This window comes from Odocoileus virginianus, chromosome 23 (assembly GCF_023699985.2).
Source record: "Odocoileus virginianus isolate 20LAN1187 ecotype Illinois chromosome 23, Ovbor_1.2, whole genome shotgun sequence".
Taxonomy (NCBI): domain Eukaryota; kingdom Metazoa; phylum Chordata; class Mammalia; order Artiodactyla; family Cervidae; genus Odocoileus; species Odocoileus virginianus.
This window is the reverse complement of record NC_069696.1, coordinates 33,491,480-33,513,874: the sequence shown is the minus strand read 5'-3', so window position 1 is coordinate 33,513,874 and position 22,395 is coordinate 33,491,480. Positions and strand designations below refer to the sequence as shown.

Here is a 22,395-nt window from a genome sequence, read left to right as displayed (position 1 = left end):
TGTGGGGAACTGCCAGCATTACCAAGGTAGAATCCCTGTGACACTCTGAATTTAATTCATATAAAAGAGAACGTGTCTCACTCTCATCAATAACTGTAGCTGGTTATCTGGATTTCTTGGCAGCTAGGACTGGACTTCTCTAAAAAATTCTGATTTGATATTTCTACCTAGCTTATGTCATTTTATAAAACTGCTGCCAATGTCAGTTTTGATTTGATACAAAGTGTAAAAGTCTATGGCTTGCTTTATGAGAAAAAAGAAAAAATATAAGAAAAATAAAGTGTTATTATTTTTAGCTACATAAAAAGCCATGAACAAAAAAACATAAGGTTTGCCTGTAAAATTATAATGCAGAATTACTTCCAAAAAATAGCTCACTGAGACAATTACTGTAAGTGTACTACTTGCATCCTTGTTACATTTTTTAAAATAAAGCTATAAATCTTTACATTTTTAGAAGTTATGGAAAGCAGAAAGATACAGAAAATTACAGAAAAGTATGTTTCATAAAAGTAGTATGTTTCACAGTATTCGGTGAACATTTGTATTTGGTTCTAAAATTTTTAGAAAAGAATACCTACACAAAACAGCAAAAACTCAAAATCCATTACTATACATCTTGCCACAAGACATTTTCTATAACCTGCTTCAGTATGTGAACTTGTTGTCAGTGATTTGTTCATTCTGTAGCTTCAGTTATTTCTTTTTAAATCAGTTTCCAGACTTTTGAGAACTGAATCTTTGCCAGGACTGAGTTAAGTTTTCCTATCTTTTGAATGACTTTGTTCCTTGAGCTCTGTGTAGTTCTCAAAAATAAAAGACTAGTTTGCACCACCATTGTGAGTCAGAGTGGGAGTCTAAAAGCCTATTAGCTATCCTTCAGCATCCATTAACACCAAGACTCACACCACATTGTTCTGAATATTTCCACTTCTGACCCGATCCCTAACCCTCTCTTCTCTTCACCTGTCCCTGTCCCCATCCCCATCCCTCACCCAGCTCCTGCTGGGTCCTCTGGATCTCCTATTCTTGACTCTAAAATCCTGTGCATACAATCCTTTCTCTAACTTTTCTTCATCCCTCCTATTGTGGCTGAAACCTGATGGACCAGGAACAGTGAGTCTAGTATTTATAGCTCACTCCCAATACTGGGAGGCCAGGTATAGCTTGGTACTGTAAGAAATTGTTTGACATATAATTTTTCATATGGCTTCCCTGGTAGTTCAGCTGGTAAAGAATCAGCCTGCAATGTAGGAGATCCCGTTTCAAGTCCTGAATTGGGAAGATCCCCTGGAGAAGGGATAGGCTACCCACTCCAGTATTCTTGGGCTTCCCTGTGGCTCAGACCATAAAGAATCCACCTACAATTCGGGATACCTGGGTTCGATCCCTGGGTTGGGAAGATCCCTTGGAGGAGGGCATGGCAACTAACTCCAGTATTCTTGCCTGGAGAATCCCCATGGACAGAGGAGCCTGGCGGGTTACAGTCCATGACGTCACAAAGAGTCAGTCATGACTAAGCGACTAAGCATAGCACACAGTCCCTACTTACACTCTTAAGGGATCTTGTAAATTTGGGTAGAATATCAATTTAGTAGCATTCTAGTAGCCGTGATTTAGTTATCCCATGTAGCATTTGGAAATGCAGGTTCATACTGAAGGGTTCAAAAGGCAGGTTACTGTTTTATGACAGTTCTTTAACTTCCTCATAGGACCTCATTTCTTATTGTACCACAGCAAGTTTAGCTATTTCTTTAAATTAGCACTCAGACTCTATTAGCTCAAGTTTAATTTATTACTAGTGGAATAATTGATCAGTTATTTATGAACTCACTACTATGTACCAAGTTCACACACAGGCTAAGTACAGGAAATTCCTTCAGGATATAATAAACAAAACAGATGTGGGCTCTTCCTTCAGAAAGATATGTATAAAGCAAATAAGAACACATATTATCAATTATAAGTGGCAACTAACACAAAATATTTAATTCTGTATGTACTCTATGGGCTTCCCTGGTGGCTCAGCAGTATAAGAATCCACCTGCCAATGCAGGAGATTCGAGTTCAACTCTGGGTTGGGAAGATCCCCTGGAAAAGGAAGCTGCAATCCACTCCAGTATTCTTGCCTGGAAAACTCCATGGACAGAGGGGCCTGGTGGGTTACAGTCCATGGGGTCGCAAAGAGTCGGACATGACTTAGCGACTAAACAACAACAAACACAAAATATTATTTCATTCTGTATGTACTCCATAGGAAATTACAATTTAATCTCATTAGGGATTAATTTTTGACAAAATTATATTTTCATTGCGATCATATAAATCCAATTTCCAACCTAAGAATTATTAATTTATTCTGGCTTCTTGCTCCTCTGAGTAGTCTGGAGTTGTTTACTGGTATGTAAACAGAAGACTAGGCGCTAAGTGCTTAGATCCAATAACTCCAGTTTTTCTCTTGTAGTTTTATAAATGTCTTCCAGGTATTTACATACTTTTTTTCTTATTCAGGATTTATTATACAAAGACTTCTTTTAATTTAGCATATGCATAATTCTTTTGTCATTCTTTAAAGCATATTAAGCATTTCCTGATTCCAGTCAGTATAACTGTCAGAAAAAAGTTTTAACTGTAGATACCTGACTCAGTGCAGAATCACATCAATCATAGGGACACTGTTCTGGTTTTGATTTCAAAGCAATTACTGAGTAAGGCTTCACTGAACTGCAACATGAATCAGCATTTAGCGAGGCTGAGTTTAAACCTCTATTCCAGATTCTGAGTGACAGACTCAGTGACTAAATAGGGCACTGTTTGTTCACAGTTTTAGGTATCTGTGATTTACTTGGCTTTATTAGACAATAGGGGCTTTGGTTCAGTTATATTTTTAACATTCCTTAAAATAAATCAAAGAATGTTCCCATTCTGGATGAGGATTAGCATGGTGGAGGAAATGAAGACTTTACAAGTGCCAGGTATCCAGGGATTGTGAGCTGGGCTCTGTGCTGAACTGCTTTGGTTAATACTTTATTGGTTGCATGTAATAGAAACTGGCTCTGGCTAGCTTAAGGGAAAAAAGTAAGTGGTGCTGGCATATTGGAAGAATATTTGGGTAGCTCAAAGAATCCAAGACTCAGGAAAGACAGTGATCAGGGGACTTCTGCCCTCAGAAGTAGAGTTCATGTCTTGCCCACTAGAGTAAAATAGTTGAAGTATCTCAGCACATGACTCTTCACAAGAGGCCCAGTTTGGGTCTTCACCTGTGGACCAGCCAGTCAGTGTCAGAGGGGCAGAATAATATTGTTTAGCCAGTTGCTTGCGGGCAACTGCACCTGTGTTTTGTGGGCAGTTCCCAGAGAAAGGGGGCTTATTGTGAACTGGAGGCCATACCAATGAGGTATACTCTATGGGGCATTTTACAAGCTTAATTTTTTTTTTTTAAAGTCTATTAAACTCACTATTTTCACCTCACAAATGAGAAAACAGAGACTTCATTTGGCTAGGCAACTTGTCCAATGTTCCACAGTTAGAATGTGGCAGGGCTTGAATTCTAACTAGGCTTATAAAAGGGGGCTAGTCTCCTTCTTTAAAGATTAAAGTAATGTGATGACTATCTGGATAAATATTTACAGATAATTTCTCATGGAGAGATGTTAGGTATCTGCAATTTTATACTAGAAAGAATAAAACTACCTGTTGAAAGATCTAGGGTTGAATCTCACCCAACTCTACCTGGTCCTCATGGGCAATTAAACACCTAATCTTCTACACTAATCAATGTGGACATATCATCTCCTACACAGGGTTATTTCAACTTCACAGGGGTGTTGAGATAATAATGTGAAAATACTTGGTTCAAAGCAGATACTCATTTGTGTTTTGAGGAAATAACTCTTCTAATAATGAACCCTCAAGCATGTTACTAAAAATGGAGTCACAATTTGACAGTGCTTTGTCACTCAAAAAGTCTAATTACTGTCTTACCCACAGTCTTTCAAGATGGTGCTTTATTCATCTAGACATAAAGGTAGGAAATGCTATAAAAAGTGGTAAGAAAATCACACAATAGGAGGGGAGGTTTAGACACAAAACATTTGACTCCTTTGAGACTTTCAGCTCATATTTCAGGGAGAATCTCTTATCTTTGGTCACAGTGTTGCAGGCAGGGGGATCCCCTTCAAGGGCCCTAAACTGGGCTCTTGTCTAACACTCAGAAATGAATTGTCTGGGGAGATATATGTGCTGACAAAGCAAGATATTTTATTGGGAATAAAATCCCCAATTTTATTGGGGGCCTGGGGAGAGAGCAGTAGGATAAGGGAACCTAGGAGAACTGCTCTGCCACATAGCAGTCTTATGTTTTGTGGGGATGGGATTAGTTTCTGGGTTGTCTTTAGCCAGTCATTCTGACTCAGAGTCCTTCCTGGTGCTGCATGCCTTGTTCAGTCTATATGGATGCCAGTGAGAAGCATTCTGGGAGGTGGTCTGACATGTGGTGTCTCCTTTTGACCTTTCCCAAACTTTTCTGGTTGATGGTTTATTAGTTCATTGTTCCTTACCAGGACCTCCTGACAATACAACTCAAGCAAATGGTTACTATGGTGCCTGGCCAGGATGGGCGGTTTCAGTCCACTAACAACTGTGCTTCCCCTAACAACAGCACAATGCTTAAATTGTGAGAAATTAAATTCTAAGCATTAGGTTTAAATGTTTAAGTCTAATTCTCTTAGTGAATGCTACCTGACATGGTTTATGTCCTTGTGATAACCAGAACAAAAAGAGAATACAGTTCTAAATGTGGAAACCTGTAATTGAATATCACTGAAACAGATTATTAGCTAATTCAGTTTGGAAGGATAAATGTATTAAACAGTTCTATGTCCAGATGATTATTCTCAGTTATCTTTAAGGACAACTCCATGGGATAAAAATATTGTAGCAATCTAAGAATTTATTATTGTGCATGGTGGGTGTTCTGCAAATATTCAGAGACGGATCAGTATCAATTTGTTCCAAATTACTTCAGACAATAATTAGTCTACATCAAGAGAAAAACTAGAACTCCAAATAGAAGAACAAAAAAATCATTCTGTGCTAGTTGGGATAGAAAGAGAGGTGGAGATTATTATATTCTCCTGATACCTCCTCTATCTCTGGGTCTTAGTTTCAGTGACCTTCTATGCTTCATTTTCATTGAACTCATATCTGAGTAACTCGTAAAATAGCCTATCGTTTTAAATTTGATGACAGAGTCAACTGATTTTAAACATGACCATAACATCGTTTTATTAGCTTGTTTCTGGATTAAAAGCCCTTTCTCCCCTTTTCAACTATGCTGCATTTCAAATCAGTGGCCTGCTTGCTTTAATTTCTTATTTAAATTTGTAAGATAAAACAACTAAGTAGTCATTAACAATTTAAAGATCCTTGAAGTGAAGTAAAAGTCGCTCGGTTGTGTCCGACTCTGCATTCCCATGGACTGTAGCCCCCCAGGCTCCTCTGTCCATGGGATTCTCCAGGCAAGAATACTGGAGTGGGCTGCCATGCTCTCCTCCTGGGGATCTTCCCAACCCAGGGATCAAACCCAGGTCTCCCACATTGCAGGTGGATTCTTTACCACCTGAACCATCAGGGAAGCCCTTGGTAAAATAAGCACTTGTTAAAAGATTCTTGGTGGGGAGGTATAAGTTAAAAACATCATCATCCATAGATATAGAAGTTAGACTTAGAAAAAAAATTTTTAAAAAAACTTTAAAGTATTAAAAATAACAATAACCAAATAAGATTTGAAGCTCTCTTTATTACACTGAGAAATCCCAGAAAAGCACAAAGCCAATGAAAGTAGGAGCATTTCAGGAAACAAAACAAAAATGTTTGCAAACATTTTAAATGATATTTTAATTTTGATGTTAAAAGAGAAAACAAACACCTCATGATTTTGCGCTGAAGCACACTGCTCATGAATTAAGTACATCCTGAAGTACTGGGAAAGGATTTCGCATTTCATATTTGGACCTGATTCCATTCTATTTATATATAACAGGGAATATAAATCTCCTAAGTTATATTCTCTTTCTAGAGATTAAGTTCATGGTATGATTTGTAAGAAAAAAGATTTTATTGATTCATAGTGACTGTGAAGAAAAAAAATAGGAGATAAGTACATTATACATATATATTCCTTTAGGTGGTACATAAGATCAAAGTTGAATTAATTTAATAATCTTCAGTGTTTTTAATTGCTACCAATGACAATATATGGATCCCACTATAGAAGAGGTTGGTAATATCAGAATGATTCTCTGGCATATCCATGCTTTATAGCTAAGTTACACAGATAAAAAGGTGATGTTGAAAACCATGCTATTTATATCCTCAAAATCAAATAAATGTATGATGACATTTTAGAATCTCATCCGGAGTCACTGTGAAATGATAAATAAAGATATTTACTATTTTTGCCAAATACAATGTAACCGGCCACCAGAAGCTATAAAGTTTATTTAATTACATTTTGGTAATTTTCAATGGCTTTGAGGGCACATCATACTGTCTGTAGCTGCTACTATTGCTACTAATAAAATAACATTAAACATAAAGGAGAAAATAAAATAAATTAGATCTCTTGTTCTTCTAAATATTGCTTTAGTTTATCCTTGAAGTGGAAACCAATATTCCAAGGTTTGGAAAGAAAACAAAAACATCTTTATAATTCAGAGCATGTATTTTAGAGGTCTAATGATTTATCCATTGCCAGTGTGGGTTAGCTTGTCACGTTTTCTTTATTCAATGTCAACTGGTTCTGTAGCTATTAAAGCACTTAACTGTTTCTGAGCACAGGAAAGGAACAGTTCCAAACTGGACAGGCTTCTTTGGCGGATGACTTGGTCAAGCTGTTGATTTTTTTTAAAGAGAGAGAGAGAAAGAAAAAAGAATATACTTAGTTGAGGGATAAAGAACAGTATGCCACAGAAGCCCACTAGACAAAACTTTTCAGATGCTGATTTAGAAAATCAAACAGTGCTTTAAACTCAGAGATAGTGCAGTCACTATTTTTTGTCTATCATCTAAGATGAAATGATAATTGTTACAATTTTACAAATGATGTTGGTATTCAGCTACTGGAAAATAGCATAAATTTGATCAGAGTGATTTCAGAAAATATAAAATAGTATTTAAAATACCATTTTGTAATGAATATACAGACAAGACACCCAGAAATATCATAAAAACATAACAGATGCAATAAACAAAAGAAAAACATGTAGGGAAAAACAGTATAATTACAACAGGCCTAAGTTTACCTGGGACAAAGGATAAGTGAGGAAACATACAATATCCTAAAATTAGAGAAAGTTCCTAGAAAAGGAGTATTTTAAGGAATATTTGATACTGTTGAAACTTAAATTTGACTTGGTCTATCTGCTGAGTCAGAGATTTTTTATTAGGATAATTTTAGTGTGTTAATAACAAAGCCAGTGAACAAAATCCTAGAGATTTAGTAATAAAAGTCATATAAAAACTTTCATGATGTTAAGAATTATTAACTACATCAAAAAAACTTTCTAATTCTTCTGCCTTAAAAAATTGCTCATGGTATAAAAATAACAAACAACAACATATTAGTTACAGGTTATAGAAGAATGGATGAATGCAAAAGAAAGCCAAATAAATTCCATTTCACAATATATACCTGTCATATTTGTATAAAAGTTGACATATTCCTCCCACAAGCTTCCTCAACATAAAGGTCAAATCCAAACAAAAATTCTCTAGTAAATTACACATCCATAATCCACTAATTTCTAAAATGACTGAAAAAAATGGAAGATTAAAATTTTGATGTATCCTAAGAATTAATAAAAAAGAATATAGTATATTTATCAAAATTCTCATGTAAAAAGATTGAAAACTACCAAGACTCCCTCTAATATTAGGGATTTTAATGTACAATACAGAAACAGATTCTTGCTTATCCTTTTTCCTCATGGTTGTTTTTTTTTCCCCATTCCTTCGATAACTTTAGGTAAATATATACCTTCTGCTTACAAGTCTCTATTAAGTAAGACAGTTCTTTACAAGGTAAACCCCAAGTGAGCAGAGAGCTTCTCTGTCTTGATGACTATTGTACCTCAGCATTAGAAGAAGGTCTGGTCACATGTTAGACATCCCATAAATATTTTCTAAGACTGAATGAATCAATAAATACTTAACCCAAATAGAGCAAAGCAATCTACTAGGAAATGATAGGTACACTTTTAATTCTAAAAGTAAAAACATGCCTAACAATCTAAAAGCTATGTAGTAGACATTTGAAATTTTTAAAGTTTCATTTTAATACACATAAAGCATACTGAAAGCTAATTATTTGAAGTATTAAAAAATTATTTTGCACTTGGTCCAAATTCAAATAGCACAGAAGGGTATACCAACACTCAGGTCTAGTACATTCCTAGTGGTTTCTATCTACTTTGGATGTTTCCAAGCATTTAAAGATGGGTTTTGAAAAATATTTGGTCCAGATGCTGTAATTGTTAACCATGGGAGGGTTTACATAATCACTTTGTTCCACTGCCATTACTGGAAATTTTTCCTATCTCATTTTTTAAGAAATTGCTTGACTGTATTCCATGATTTATTTAGCCACTCTCCCATTGATAGACATGTAAGTTTATTTCAATTTAGTTCAATTTAGCAACAAAGAAATTTTAACCTGAGTGCATTCGCTTCAGATGTTCAAGGGTTTCTAGAGGAATTCTAATACATGGATTTTCTACATCATATGATTTGGATAGTTTATTTCTAGATGCAAAATACTATGATGATATATGATATAATATCATATAATATAATTGTGGTTGAACATGTTAGTATGTTCACATGGGCACTTGTGAAGAACAGGCTATGAGAGGAGCAAGACAAAAACACCAAGAGATACAATATACAAGGCAGTCAGTAAATGTGTAAAAAATAAACACAATTAACAAAAAAATCTCATGAATAGAGAAAAGTGTAATACTTCTGATACTTGTAGGTAACTGAACAAAAATATCACAGCCAATGGTGATCAGACACACACTTCTCTCTTAGATGCCAAAGTACTTATAATTCATTTTTTGTCTACTGTCAGCGCAGTTGCTGTTTTCAGTGCTCCAGAATCCAGAGTAGCTGGCAGCATTCTTCATGGGGAATGCCAGTGTTCTGATTAGACATCTAGCCAGTTACCTCTGTTCAGCCATTCATATCCAGTCCTTTTTAAAAATTATTTTTTATTGAATAGAAGATTCTTTAAATTCTGTAATGCTTTGTAATTTTCAAAGTTTTACATGGATGATTTCATATAATCTCATAATAACCCTGTTTTTTTCTTCTACCCTTATGTTGTCTCTTTTCCCTTCCCTTTCCCCAGAGGTAACCAGTAGTGTGTTCTTATATATGTGAGTCTGCATCCTTTTTGTTTTATTCACAAGTTTATTTTATTTTTTAGATTTCACATATAAGTGATACCATATAGTACTTCTCTTTCTGACTTATTTCACTTAATATGCCCTCCAAGTCCATCCATGCTGCTGCAGATGGCAAAATTGCATTCTTTTTTTTATTGCTGAGCAATATTCCATTGTGTGTGTCTATATATACATCTTTACTATTCATCTGTTGATGGACGCTGAGGCTGCTTCTATACCTTGGCTAGTATAAATAATGCTGGGATGAACATTTGGGAACAAGTATCTTTTCAAATTAGCGCTTTTGTTTTTAACTATATGCCCAGGAGTGGAATTGCTGGGTGATATCATACTCCATTTTTAGTTTTTTGAGAAATCTCCATATTGTTTTCCACAGTGGCTGCACAAATTTACATTCCCACCAACAGCGTATGAGAGTTCAGTGTTCTCCACATCCTCACCAATATTTGTAATTTCTATTCTTTTCAATGATAGTCATTCTGGCAGGTGTGAGGTGATATCTCATCATGGCTTTGATTTGCACTTCCCTGATGATTAGCGATGATAATCTTTTCATGTGTTTGTCTGCCGTCTGCATTTCCTCTTTGAAAAAAATCTCTATTCAGTTCTTCCACCCATTTTTAATCAGGTTGTTTGATAGGATCTGCATATTGTAAACTGTGATAGTTATTACCAAATTGCTTTCAAGAGCAAGTGACAGTGAAAGTTGCTCAGTCGTGTCTGACTTTGCAACCAGAACAGAATCCTGGAGTGGATAGCCTTTCCCTTCTCCAGGGAATGTTCCCAACCCAGGGATTGAACCCAGGTATCCCGCACTGCAGGTGGATTCTTCACCATCTGAGCCACCTATTAGTCCCAGATGTAGCATATGAAAGGACTGGTTTTCCCTGTTTTCTTTGTCTAAACCATTGTATAATTTTCCATTTTATAGTTATAATTTTATATAAGGGATTATTTTATTACTTAGTTAAAAATTATACTATTGATAGACATTTGGATTGTTCCAAATCTTTTGCTTTTATACTAGCAAAATGCTGTTGTGAAAACCTATCATACAGACCTCTGTATGCTACAATATCTTACAGAAATTGCTTGAGCCAAAAAACATGTCATCTGCAATGCTACGTCTATCGTAAATCAATTTCCATATACACCTGAATCTTTCTTCAGGCTCCCTATTGAGCTTCCACAGAGAGTTCACCCTATCCCTATGTAAATATCAATCCTCTGTCTCTTAAGTAGGGTGAGACTCTTTGTGATTCCATGAAGTGTTGTAGCTCAAAAGGCTCCTCTCTCTGTCCATGGGATTCTCCAGGCAAGAATACTGGAGTGTGTTCCCATGCCCTTCTCCAGGGGATCTTCCTGACCCAGGGATTGAACACAAGTCTCCCACATCTCCTGCACTGCAGGTGGATTCTTTACCACTGGTGGACTTCTTGGTCACATAGATGGTAAAAAATCTGCCTGCCATGCATGAGACCTGGGTTTCATTGCTGGGTCAGGAAGATCCCCTGGAGAAAGGAATGGCAACCCATTCCGTATTCTTGCCTTGAAAATTTCATGGACGGAGGAGGCTGGTAGGCTACAGTCCATAGGTTCACAGAGTCAGACATGACAGAGAGACTAACACTTTCATTTTCTTTATCACTGGGGAAGCCCATGGAAATATGCTATTTTAATTACTACAACTGTGTAAATAAATTTTAGCATATCACATATACCTACCATTTTACCAACCATACCATCTAATACTTTAGAAGAATATAAATTAGTTTAGTTCAGTTCAGTTGCTCAGTTGTGTCCGACTCTTGGTAAGCCCATGAACCGCAGCACGCCAGGCCTCCCTGTCCATCACCAACTGCCAGTCTACCCAAACCCATGTTCATTGAGTCGGTGATGCCATCCAACCATCTCATCCTCTGTCGTGCCCTTCTCCTCCTGACCTCAATCTTTCCCAGCAACAGGGTCTTTTCAAATGAGTCAGCTCTTCGCATCAGGTGGCCAAAGTATTGGAGTTTCAGCTTCAGCATCAGTCCTTCCAATGAACACCCGGGACTGATCTCCTTTAGGATGGACTGTATGGATCTTCTTGCAGTCCAAGAGACTCTCAAGGGTCTTCTCCAACACCACAGTTCAAAAGCAGCAATTCTTCAGTGCTCAGCTTTCTTTATAGTCCAACTCTCACATCCATATACGACTACTGGAAAAACCATAGCCTTGACTAGACGGACCTTTGTTGGCAAAGTAATGTCTCTGCTTTTTAATATGCTATCTAGATTGCTCATAACTTTCCTTCCAAGGAATGTCTTTTAATTTCATGGCTGCAATCACCATCTTCAGTGATTGTGAGCCCCCCAAAATAAAGTCAGAAACTGTTTCTACTGTTTCTCCATCTATTTGCCATGAAGTGGTGGGACTGGATGCCATGATCTTAGTTTTTTGAATGTTGAGCTTTAAGCCAACTTTTTCACTCTCTCACTTTCATCAAAAGGCTCTTTAGTTCTTCACTTTTTGCCATAAGGGTGGTGTCATGTGCATATCTGAGGTTATTGACATTTCTCCCGGCAATCTTGATTCTAGCTTGTGCTTCCTCCAGCCCAGCGTTTCTCATGATGTACTCTGCATATAAGTTACATAAGCAGGGTGACAATATACAGCCTTGACGTACTCCTTTTCCTATCTGGAACCAGTCTGTTGTTCCATGTCCAGTTCTAACTGTTGCTTCCTTACCTACATACAGGTTTCTCAAGAGGCAGTAAACATTTTCAATAAAATTGAATTTAAGAAGGAAAAAAATCAGACTACAGATAGTCTGATACTCTTTTTTTTCCCCATAAAGTGCAAAAACTAAGCAAAATTTAAAAGTATATTGCCTTGAATTACATTAATAGGCAATATAACATTTTTTTATGAGTACAAAACAAGAAAGCAAATTTATTTAAATTACTAAAATAGCTTTTAAAATCATTTACAAATCAGCTGCTACAATTACTTTTCCTGATATAGTGTTTGTTACTCACTCAGTTGTGTCTGACTCTTTGTGACCCCATGGACTGTAGCCCACCAGGCTCCTCTGTCCATGGAATTCTCTAGGCAAGAATATTGGAGTGGGTTGCTATTCCCTTCTCCATGGTATCTTCCTGACCCAGGAATTGAATCTGCATCTCCTGCATTGCAGGCAGATTAATTACTTTAAGATTTTGGTCAATGAAACATTTAATAGAAATATTAGTTCCTCCACATAACACACATATATAAATAAGATAAGCCTTTTCAGAAACTTATTTTAGAATCCTCTATAAATCACAATATCTGACTTCTGATATTCAGGAACAAACTACAATGAAGAGTATAAATTTATGAATACTGATAGTCCTAGTGGGAAGAAATAAGACCATACTCTACCATCAGTTATGGGATCCTCAAAAGGTAAATGATGAAGCCACTGACAGGCTCTAGTATTCTAAAAACAAATATTGTCATTTAAAGGTTTATAGACAATAAAAAATAAAAACTAAATTGGGTCTAGAATTTTAAGATTCTAAGAAAAATAAAGCAGTTGACAGATGAGAAAGCTGTTAGAGATGCAATGCTAAAACTGAAATTCTACAGTAATGCACAGCAGTGTATTTTAACATCCTTCATGATTGGTAAACTTTCCTTTCTTTTTGGCTGGAGGTACTCTGTAGAATTCATCACGTGCACAGTAAATCTTTTATACTTTTCTCAAGAGTGTCATTAAAGGATTCAGACTGCAACAAGTGGACATGTAGAAAATCAAATCCTTCTTCAACAGCCCAGGATATATGGTTGACAAATGGTTTGCCAATTCTTGAAATTATATTTCTTAACAAAATGCTTGGGATATGACCAAAATAAACTGCCTGAATTTACCCATTCTTAAAAGCCAAATGAGCAAATACACTAACACTCATCAGGTATATGCTTCAAAATCTTTGGGAGGACTAAAAATTTCTTAAAGGAAAAAAAAAAGAAAGGACATGTGAGAAGGAAGTCCTAATAGACTTCACTAAGAATGGAGTTCATATAACTTATATTTGACTAATCTTAGGCATCAGTGACCATTTTTTTCCTGGTTGTGCAGGACAGCTTGTGGGATTTTAGTTCCCTGACCAAGGATGGAACCCGGCTCTCGGCAGTGGAAGCTAAGCTGGGAGTCCTAACCACTGGACTGTCAGGCCTATTTTAACTTAGTAGCTTATTTCAGTGGCTTATTTTAACTTTCATCTTGAAGACGCCCCCCAACTTTTCCTTCCCATTCCACAACTTTCCCCTTGTTTCCTTCTCCCTGCCCTCCAAAACCAGAAAAACATAACAAAACAAAACAAACACACACTCAGATGGCCTTTCATTATTTCTGTTCCTATAAGCAGAAGCTAAGTAATTTACATTTAAATGATATAAAAGAGGAAACCCACATTTGTGTTTAGGGAGCTTAATAACTCAACAAAACCTAAAAGGAAATGATACAAATGACTCATAGACTTACAAGACTGATGGTTGCCAGGGGAAAGGATAGCTAGGGAGTTTGGAATGGTTATGTTCACACTGCTATATTCAAAATGGATAATCAACAAGGACCAACTGTATAGCACATGGATCTCTACTCAATGTTATGTGCCAGCCTGGATGGGAGGGGGATTTGGGGGAGAATGGATACATGCATATGCATGGCTGAGTCCCTTCGCTGCTTACCTGAAACCACCACAACATTGTTAATCAGTTAAACCTCAATACAAAAAAAGTTTAAAGTTTGAGGAAAAAAAACTAAGCTAAAAACTTGGGAGGATTCATTGGAAGGAGCCTGATCCCTCCCACTCATCATACCATAGCAATAATGATTCAACCTGGAATCTAAGTAGATCCTCTATGTGACTGCATAGGATTTAGTCCTCAGATATCATTAACACAGATGTCAGAGAAAACAGGGAAACAGTTCTCTCAAATAACAGATAATTAGGATGAATAAATGATTTAGATGTTCCATAGTTACCTAAGAACTTAACCTCTTTTAAAAAGAAATCTTAGAGCGGTGGGATGGGGTGAAGGGTGGGGAGAGGTTCAGGAGGGAAGTACATATACATACTTGTGGCTGATGCACATTATTGCAAGGCAGAAGTCAACACAATATTGTACAGCAAATATCCTCCAATGAAGAATAATTTTTAAAAAAGAAACCAGTTCTTTCAAAAAAAAAAAAAAGCTCTGAATCCTGTTTCTAGTTAGAAAATTTGAAAAATTCTCAGAACTTGATGATTTTCTGTCATCAGGTTTTACACAGCAGGACTAAGTAAGAAATACTGCTCCAGAGCCCACTCTATTTGTCTGTAAGTAAATCAAACCAGTCAATCCTAAAAAAAATCAATTCTGAATATTCATTGGAAGGACTGATGCTGAAGCTGAACCTCTAATACTGTGGCCACCTGATGTGAAGAGTTGATTAATTAGAAAAGACCCTGATGCTGGGAAAGATTGAAGGCAGGAGGAGAAGGGAGCAGCAGAGTATTCGATGGTTAGATAGCATCGCCAACTCAGTGGACATAGATTTGAGCAAACTCCAGGAGGCTGTGAACAGAAGAGTTTGGTGTACCACGCTCCATGGTCGCATAGAGTTGGACATGACTCAGCGTTGGAACAGCAACAAATATGTTTGTAGGAGCTGGGTGTGTCAGAGTTGCTGAACTTGACTTTGAGGAAAGCCCTCACTTTTTCTTCAATTTTCTTTAGGACTAGATTGGTTCCAAGTGTCTCCTCTCCAACAAGACAATCAGGACTAAGGCCACATCTTTGAAAGTTGCATTTTCATGGTCACAGTACTTACAGAAGGTCAAAGTAGAGCCTGCAGGCAGTGACTCAAAGTTGTGGACCACAACTGTATTCTGGCCATTTCAGAATCCATTGCTCAGTTCCTGATCTACCTTTTGTTTGACAATATCACTGTCTTTAAGTTGCTTTGCCTGCTCCATCAATCTGGATGAACAGGCATCGGTGATTTGTTCAGACACCTGAGTGCTTCTTCAGCATCTTGGTCAGCAGTAAGCAGCAACATAGAACGGTGAGACCATGGTTGGGAGCTATTAAGATGTTTTTCTAGGAATGTTAGGTTCCTTTTTCACAGCTTCTCATCTTGATCTTGGTAATTATTTATCTGTTGTTTCATCTAGTTCTGGAACTCTTGAACAGTGATAGTTTTTACTTCATGAGGACAAATGTACCAGAAACTCACAATGAGAAGAGCAACTGTCAGAACAAGGGGCCATCACCACTTCATCTTGACAAAAGATGTACTTTTGGGTTGTCCAGTCACTTGCTTGCTGGAGGTTAACGGGAGACTGATTTTCAAGCTGTGATTTCTGAACATTGTCATCACCTGAAAAACTGCTATCTACTGAATACTTGCCTGATGATGATGTCTGCATCCTAGCCCTTATCCTTATGGTTTGTTCAATCCATTCCTGAGGCTTTTTTTTTTTTTTTCATATGCTGAGCTTGGTACTAATGATTGCTTATCAAAAGCTGTGAGATATCGGCTTTGTGATGACTGCCAAAGTGATTCTTGGCAGAGTAGACCACCAAGAATGTTGACTTGATTGATGATCTAGTGGTTTGGTCTCCAACCCAACAGAATCCCTGGACCTGACTTAAACAATGGTAACATCACTGTCAGAGCTGTCTTGTTTTCCTCAGTTTCCCCTTCTTTCAAGAAATTAACCTTTTGTTGGACACTATCTGCTAAGTCGCTTCAGTCATGTCCAACTCCTTGCAATCCTATGGACCATAGCCTGCCAAGCGCCTCTGTCTAAGGGATTCTCTAGGCAAGAATACTGGAGTGGGTTGTCATGCCCTTCTCTAGGGGATCTTCCCGACCCAGGGATTGAACCCACATCTCTTCTGTCTCCTGCAGTGGCAGGAAAATTCTTTACCACTGAGAAGCACTCAGTTCAGTTCAGTCGCTCAGTTATGTCCGACTCTTTGCAACCCCATTGACTGCAGCACGCCAGGCTTTCCTGTCCATCACCAACTCCTGGAGCTTACTCAAACTCATGTCCATTGAGTTGGTGATGCCATCCAACCATCTCATCCTCCGTTATCCCCTTCTCCTCCCACCTTCAATCTTTCCCAGAATCAGGGTCTTTTCCAATGAATCAGCTCTTCGCATTAGGTGGCCAAAGTATTGGAGTTTCAGCTTCAGCATCAGTCCTGCCAATATGTAATAAGGACTGATTTCCTTTAGGATGGACTGGTTGGATCTCCTTGCTGTCCAAGGGACTCTCAAGAGCCTTCTCCAACACCTCAGTTCAAAAGCATCAATTCTTAGGTGCTCAGCTTTCTTTACAGTCCAACTCTCACAACCAAACATGACTACTGGAAAAACCATAGCTTTGATTAGACGGACCTTTGTAGGCAAAGTAGTCTCTGCTTTTTAATATGCTATCTAGATTGGTCATAGCTTTCCTTTCAAGGAGTAAGCATCTTTTATTTATTTTTTTTATTTTTTATTTTTTTTAATTTATTTTTTTCCATTTATTTTTATTAGTTGGAGGCTAATTACTTTACATCATTACAGTAGTTTTTGTCATACATTGAAATGAATTAGCCATGGATTTACATGTATTCCCCATCCCGGTCCCCCCTCCCACCTCCCTCTCCACCCGATCCCTCTGGGTCTTCCCAGTGCACCAGGCCCGAGCATTTGTCTCACGCACCCCACCTGGGCAGTAAGCATCTTTTAATTTCATGACTGCAGTCACCATTTGCAGTGATTTTGGAGCCCCAAAATATAAAGTCTATCACTGTTTCCCCAACTATTTGCCATGAAGTAATGGGAACAGATGCCATGATTTTAGTTTCCTGAATGTTGAGTTTTATGCTAACTTATTGAATCTCCTCTTTCACTTTTATCAAGAGGCGCTTTAGTTCTTCTTCACTTTCTGCCATAAGGTTGGTGCCATCTGCATATCTGAGTTTATTGATATTTCTCCCAGCAATCTTGATTCCAGTCCAGCATTTCTCATGATGTACTCTGCATATAAGTTAAATAAGCAGGGTGACAATATACAGCCTTGACGTATTCCTTTTCCTATTTGGAACCAGTCTGTTGTTCCATGTTCAATTCTAACTGTTGCTTCCTGACCTGCATACAGGTTTCTCAAGAGGCAGGTCAGGTGGTCTGGTATTCCCATCTCTTTTAGAATTTTCCAGTTTATTGTGATCCACACAGTCAAAGGCTTTGGTGTAGTCAATAAAGCAGAAGTAGATGTTCTTCTGGAACTCTCTTGCTTTCTTGATGACCCACTGGTGACTTCTAATTCACTCATTTTAGTATTTCATTTTTTTATATGCCAAATTAGATATTAAGATTCTTAGAGGGGGTCTACACAGGCTGATTACAGGATCTTCATTCATGACTGGAATCCTTCTGTGTTCTCCTAATACTTATCTTTGAAACGGTTTGGCTTAAAACAATTTGTGAAGGTGGTTTGTCCTCTCTGGATGAATGGGAATCCCATTATCTTCTCCGGGTCATAATCAGAGGCAGTTTAGCAGAGGCAGCTGTGAACGTTCCTGCTGCTGGAGGTGGGGAGCTCTTTGCTTCTTGATCTCCTTGGCTTCATGGAGTTGCCAACATTTCAAGACAAGTAACTTATGCAACCAAAACTGATGACACTTGTATTCAGAAGGGAGAGAAATACGTAGATTTATTTTGGAGGTGGCTTTTGTTTTATTACTATGGTTCATTACATATATATGTTAGATTTAATAAATTCAAAATCTTTTATTAGCCCCCCATGTCCCCAAAACATCAGGAGTCCTATTAAAAGCCAAACTGATTTAATATCTGAGAATAATTTCTCCTTTTGAGACCATATAGGACAAACTCATAAATGCACAAACTAGCAATCAACCTACGACTGTAACAATCCTCTAAATAACAATCTTCTAGATTATGCATCAGAATGAATATCCTGTAATTTTGTAAAAAGCAGGGATATGCACAAGGACAAAACAGTTTGAGAGACTTCTATTTAAACTTTCCAAGCACTCCTTTCTCTTGCCTGTGTTGAAAGTCACCCTGGAAGTAGTCACCGTAAGATGACAGATGTACTAACTTTGGGTTTAGGTTGCTAAACTTCACATCTTTCCTGAGTCTCCCCAGAACTGTTTGAAGGCAAGAATCCATTCAATTAATAGGAGTTCAGCACTTTAAGGAGCAAACAAGGTAACAAAGATACTCTGAGGAAGAAGATGAATTGGGCCACCTCAAATCTAAGCTTCCAATTTGGCAGTGTTTTCTGCATTTGGTACTTAAGACCATGTCCATGAGGGGGACACTTGAGGCCTTTCTCTTATAGTTCAGGGACAAATTCCTTTTTCTAAAACAAGTACATCAAACTGAAAATTCTTGAATTTCAACAGTTTCTATTTTATTGGAATAAGGCATGACCTTATTATCCTTTATTGAAACAAGTAGAATTTTGGCAAAATATTGAATTCTTTTTGCCCCCTTGAAGAGTGAGGCTTAGTTCTGTTTTTGCGGCTTTCATCTCAAAGTGAATAAAAAATCTGTATTCTGTGAATTCATACTGACAATATTTTGTCCAGAGTAGTGGTGGCAAACATATTTGGCTCTGGGTTTACAATCTTTTTATATATTGTAGCTTTAACTGTACTGTTTTCCCATCTACTTACTGCTGCTTCAACTATTGTTCAGCTCTTTCAGAAACCTGAAAAAATAACCCTGGAAATTCTGAGATGTCTGAAATGGACACCGAGACTTTAAAAATCTTTTTTTCCCTTCTTTGTCATCTCTTCAGTTTGCTAGCATACTGCTGAAAACCATTTAGAAGCATACATATGGCTTGTTAAAAGTTAATATTAAGGTTAGAGGGTAAAAAGACATGATTTTTCAATAACTCCCTATATTAGATTTACTTTTCATTAGTATTTCATGCCGCAGCAAAAGAAAAAGAAAAACAACACAGCTCTAGACTTTAGTGTTTACTTCCTATCACCAAAACATAATAGGCTGCATGGTCAACTTATTCTGGTCAAAAGAGCAAAATTCAGATTTAGTTAAAAACAAACATAGCTTATTTTAATGGGACTATTAAGAACACAGTTTACATCCCAGAAAATCTGATACTTGTTTTTTAATATATATATATATATATAAAATATATGAATGTATATAATTAATACATATGGAATTTAAAATACAGAGTATTAATTGTGATTTCAGTATTTTCTGGGCTTTCACCAACAACAAGATATACCAGAAGATGTGAAAATAGGTTTACTTTTATCAAAGTTACTTTTCCAAACTTCCCTTCTGTATATTTTAAACTTATACTTTTAAAAAGCAATATCCAGCAAATCTACTGATAGAAAATTACTCATAAACATATGTTTTAAGCTTAGTAATATGTTTAATGGATTCTGTTTTCACAGTCACTAACAAGTCCTTTCATGGGCATTGAAGAAAGGTCAAGTATGATGATCTGGAACTGAAATTACTCAGGCAGGTTTTCCAGCTGGTTACGTCATATAAGGTAAGAAGGACTGTTTTACCTTCTGATAAATGAAATAGTTCTTCAGTTTTTGAATGCTGCCCTTTTAACAATGTTAGTTGGATATGAATGCCTCTCTTTTTCTGATTTTATTTACACCCACCACACACACACAGATCATACACACATGCCTTCAAGCTGTTGTTTCATTTATATACATGCTTGACATCGAGCTAATCCATTAATTACTTGGTCAATCAGCTAATCAATAAAAAAGTTAAGACTGCTACTATTTGTGCATTATATATATATATATATATATATATATATGTATACCCCCCAAAAGTATACAGATAGTGGCCTTGTCCTTAAGAAGTTTATAATGTTTTTGAAGAGACACACACAACCATTAAAGAACAACTAAGCAATGACAACTAGGTAAAGATTAGTCCAATGGAAGGTCAGAATTGGGGAGAGACCATTGTGGGAGAGTGTAGCAGAGACAACTTCATGGAGGTTGAGGAGGATTTGAAGAGACTGAAAGAGAATATCAAGACTGTTTTCTTAAAGAGAAACAAGATGTGGGATAAAAATCTAGGAAAGCAGATGAGCAGGAACAAAGACAGGCTGTTTAGTGACACCGAGGAAGGAAGTGACACTTGAGTTTAGTGGAGCTTAGGAGTAGTCATATAGTCTTTCATTCACTCATTTATTCAATATTTATTCTGTACCTACTATGTGCCAAGCACTGCTTCAGGCACTAGAGAAATAGAGTGGTAAAGAAGAATATTCTCTGTTACTGTACACTTCATATTTTAGCTTGAGGAGACAACAAATTAATATTCTTCAGGTGAAGATCAACACTATAAAACATAACACAGTAGAGCAGAGGATTTGACAGAGGCAGAGAGGAGATCTTTTTGGAGGGATGGTTAGAGAATACCACTTGGAAAAGGTGGTAATTAAGAGACTTAAAAGAAGTGGTGGTCCAGTGGCTAAGACTCTATGCTCCCAATGCAGGGGTCACGGGTTCAATCCTTGATCAGGGAAATAGATCCCACATGCTGCAATAAAGAGTTCGCCTGTCACAATGAAATGATCCCTTGTGCCACACTTAAGGCTTGGCTCAGCCAAATAAATAAATAAATTTTAAAAAATGTTAACAAAAGAGAAGTGAGGGAGGAAAGGAACCATGCAAAAACATCAGGAAAGTAAGTCAAAAGCAGATGAAAACACAAGAGAAAAGTCCAAAGTGTGTGTTCAGACCTGGTTTCAGTGAGGAGTGGCAGTAAGTATAAGATAGGCACAAAATGAGCAAGGGGGGACTGGTAGGATAGGAGAGCATCAGAGAAGTAGACAGTGATTAGAGTAGGGGGGTGTGTGTTACAGGGCATGGGGAAAATCTGGAGAGCTTTGAACAAAAGTGTGGCCATTTTCTATGTTTGAAGAATGTCACACTTGTAGGGAGTTCCCTGGTTCCAAGCTTTCACTGCTCTGGCCCTGGTTCAATCCCACGTCAGAGAATTGAGATCCCATAATCCATGTGGCATTGTCAAACAACAACAACAACAACAAAATCACACCTCGTTACTGGGAACAAGAGACTGTAGAAGGGGGCAAGAGTGGAAGAAGAAAATCCAATTAGAATTTTTGGCCTGGGAAAAGATGTAAAGTTAATCAGACTATTGGTAGTAGAGGCTTAAGAGTTGGTCCTATTTTTAGATAAGACCGACTGGAGTTACTGATGGATAGGAAGTGGGTGGATGAAAGGAAAAGAGAAATAAAAGCTGATTCTTAGAAAGGTGCTGCCATTTCTAAGATATGATGAACTGGAGGGAACTGGGGAAATGAAAGATAAAAAAGGGTTCCTGTTATATAAAAATTCTCAGAGCCTTAGTGCTAATAAGAAGCACTGTGAGCTGCTAAAATGGCTAGGGCATAAGTAATGTTTCTCAAACTTTTAGACCCTGGAATCACGTGTGTGTATAAAGCATACTTTGGAAAATGCCCCCCAAATCAATTTTTCTTGAGAACTCCCCTAGATTCAAAATGAAATGTATATATAGAGAGAAGGTTGCACTGATTCAGTTTCTCCTTAATCCCCCATCATCTTGGAATTTTAATGTTAAGAGACTTTGAGGCTGCTTAGTCTAACATCTACATTTTACAATTTTGGAAAACTGACATGTTGAATTGTTAATAGACCAGTTTCACAAACCTAGTATCACTTTGCTGACAAAGGTCCATATAGTCAAAGCTATGGTTTTTCTAGTAGTCACGTATGGATGTGAGAGGTGGGTCATAAAGAAGGGTGATCGCTAAAGAATTGATGCTTTCAAACTGGCGCTGGGAATCACAGCACCACTCTTGAGAGTTCCTTGGACTGCAAGGAGATCAAA

The 22,395-nt window shown here is 37.3% G+C and overlaps 1 protein-coding gene and 1 pseudogene across 5 annotated transcripts in view; both read right to left on the bottom strand.

The window, feature by feature from the left end:
* Positions 1 to 5,780: 5,780 nt before the first annotated feature.
* Positions 5,781 to 22,395, bottom strand: part of CCDC91 (coiled-coil domain containing 91) — a 372,169-nt gene continuing 355,554 nt past the window's right edge. For all 5 annotated transcript variants that reach the window (XM_070453855.1, XM_070453856.1, XM_070453859.1 and 2 more), the window contains one exon: positions 5,781 to 6,893. In XM_070453855.1, the coding sequence (XP_070309956.1) occupies positions 6,783 to 6,893 (111 nt within the window). In that variant the 3' untranslated portion in view covers positions 5,781 to 6,782. The remainder of the gene's footprint in view (positions 6,894 to 22,395) is intronic.
* Positions 12,162 to 22,395, bottom strand: part of LOC139030656 (torsin-1A-interacting protein 1-like) — a 38,520-nt pseudogene continuing 28,286 nt past the window's right edge.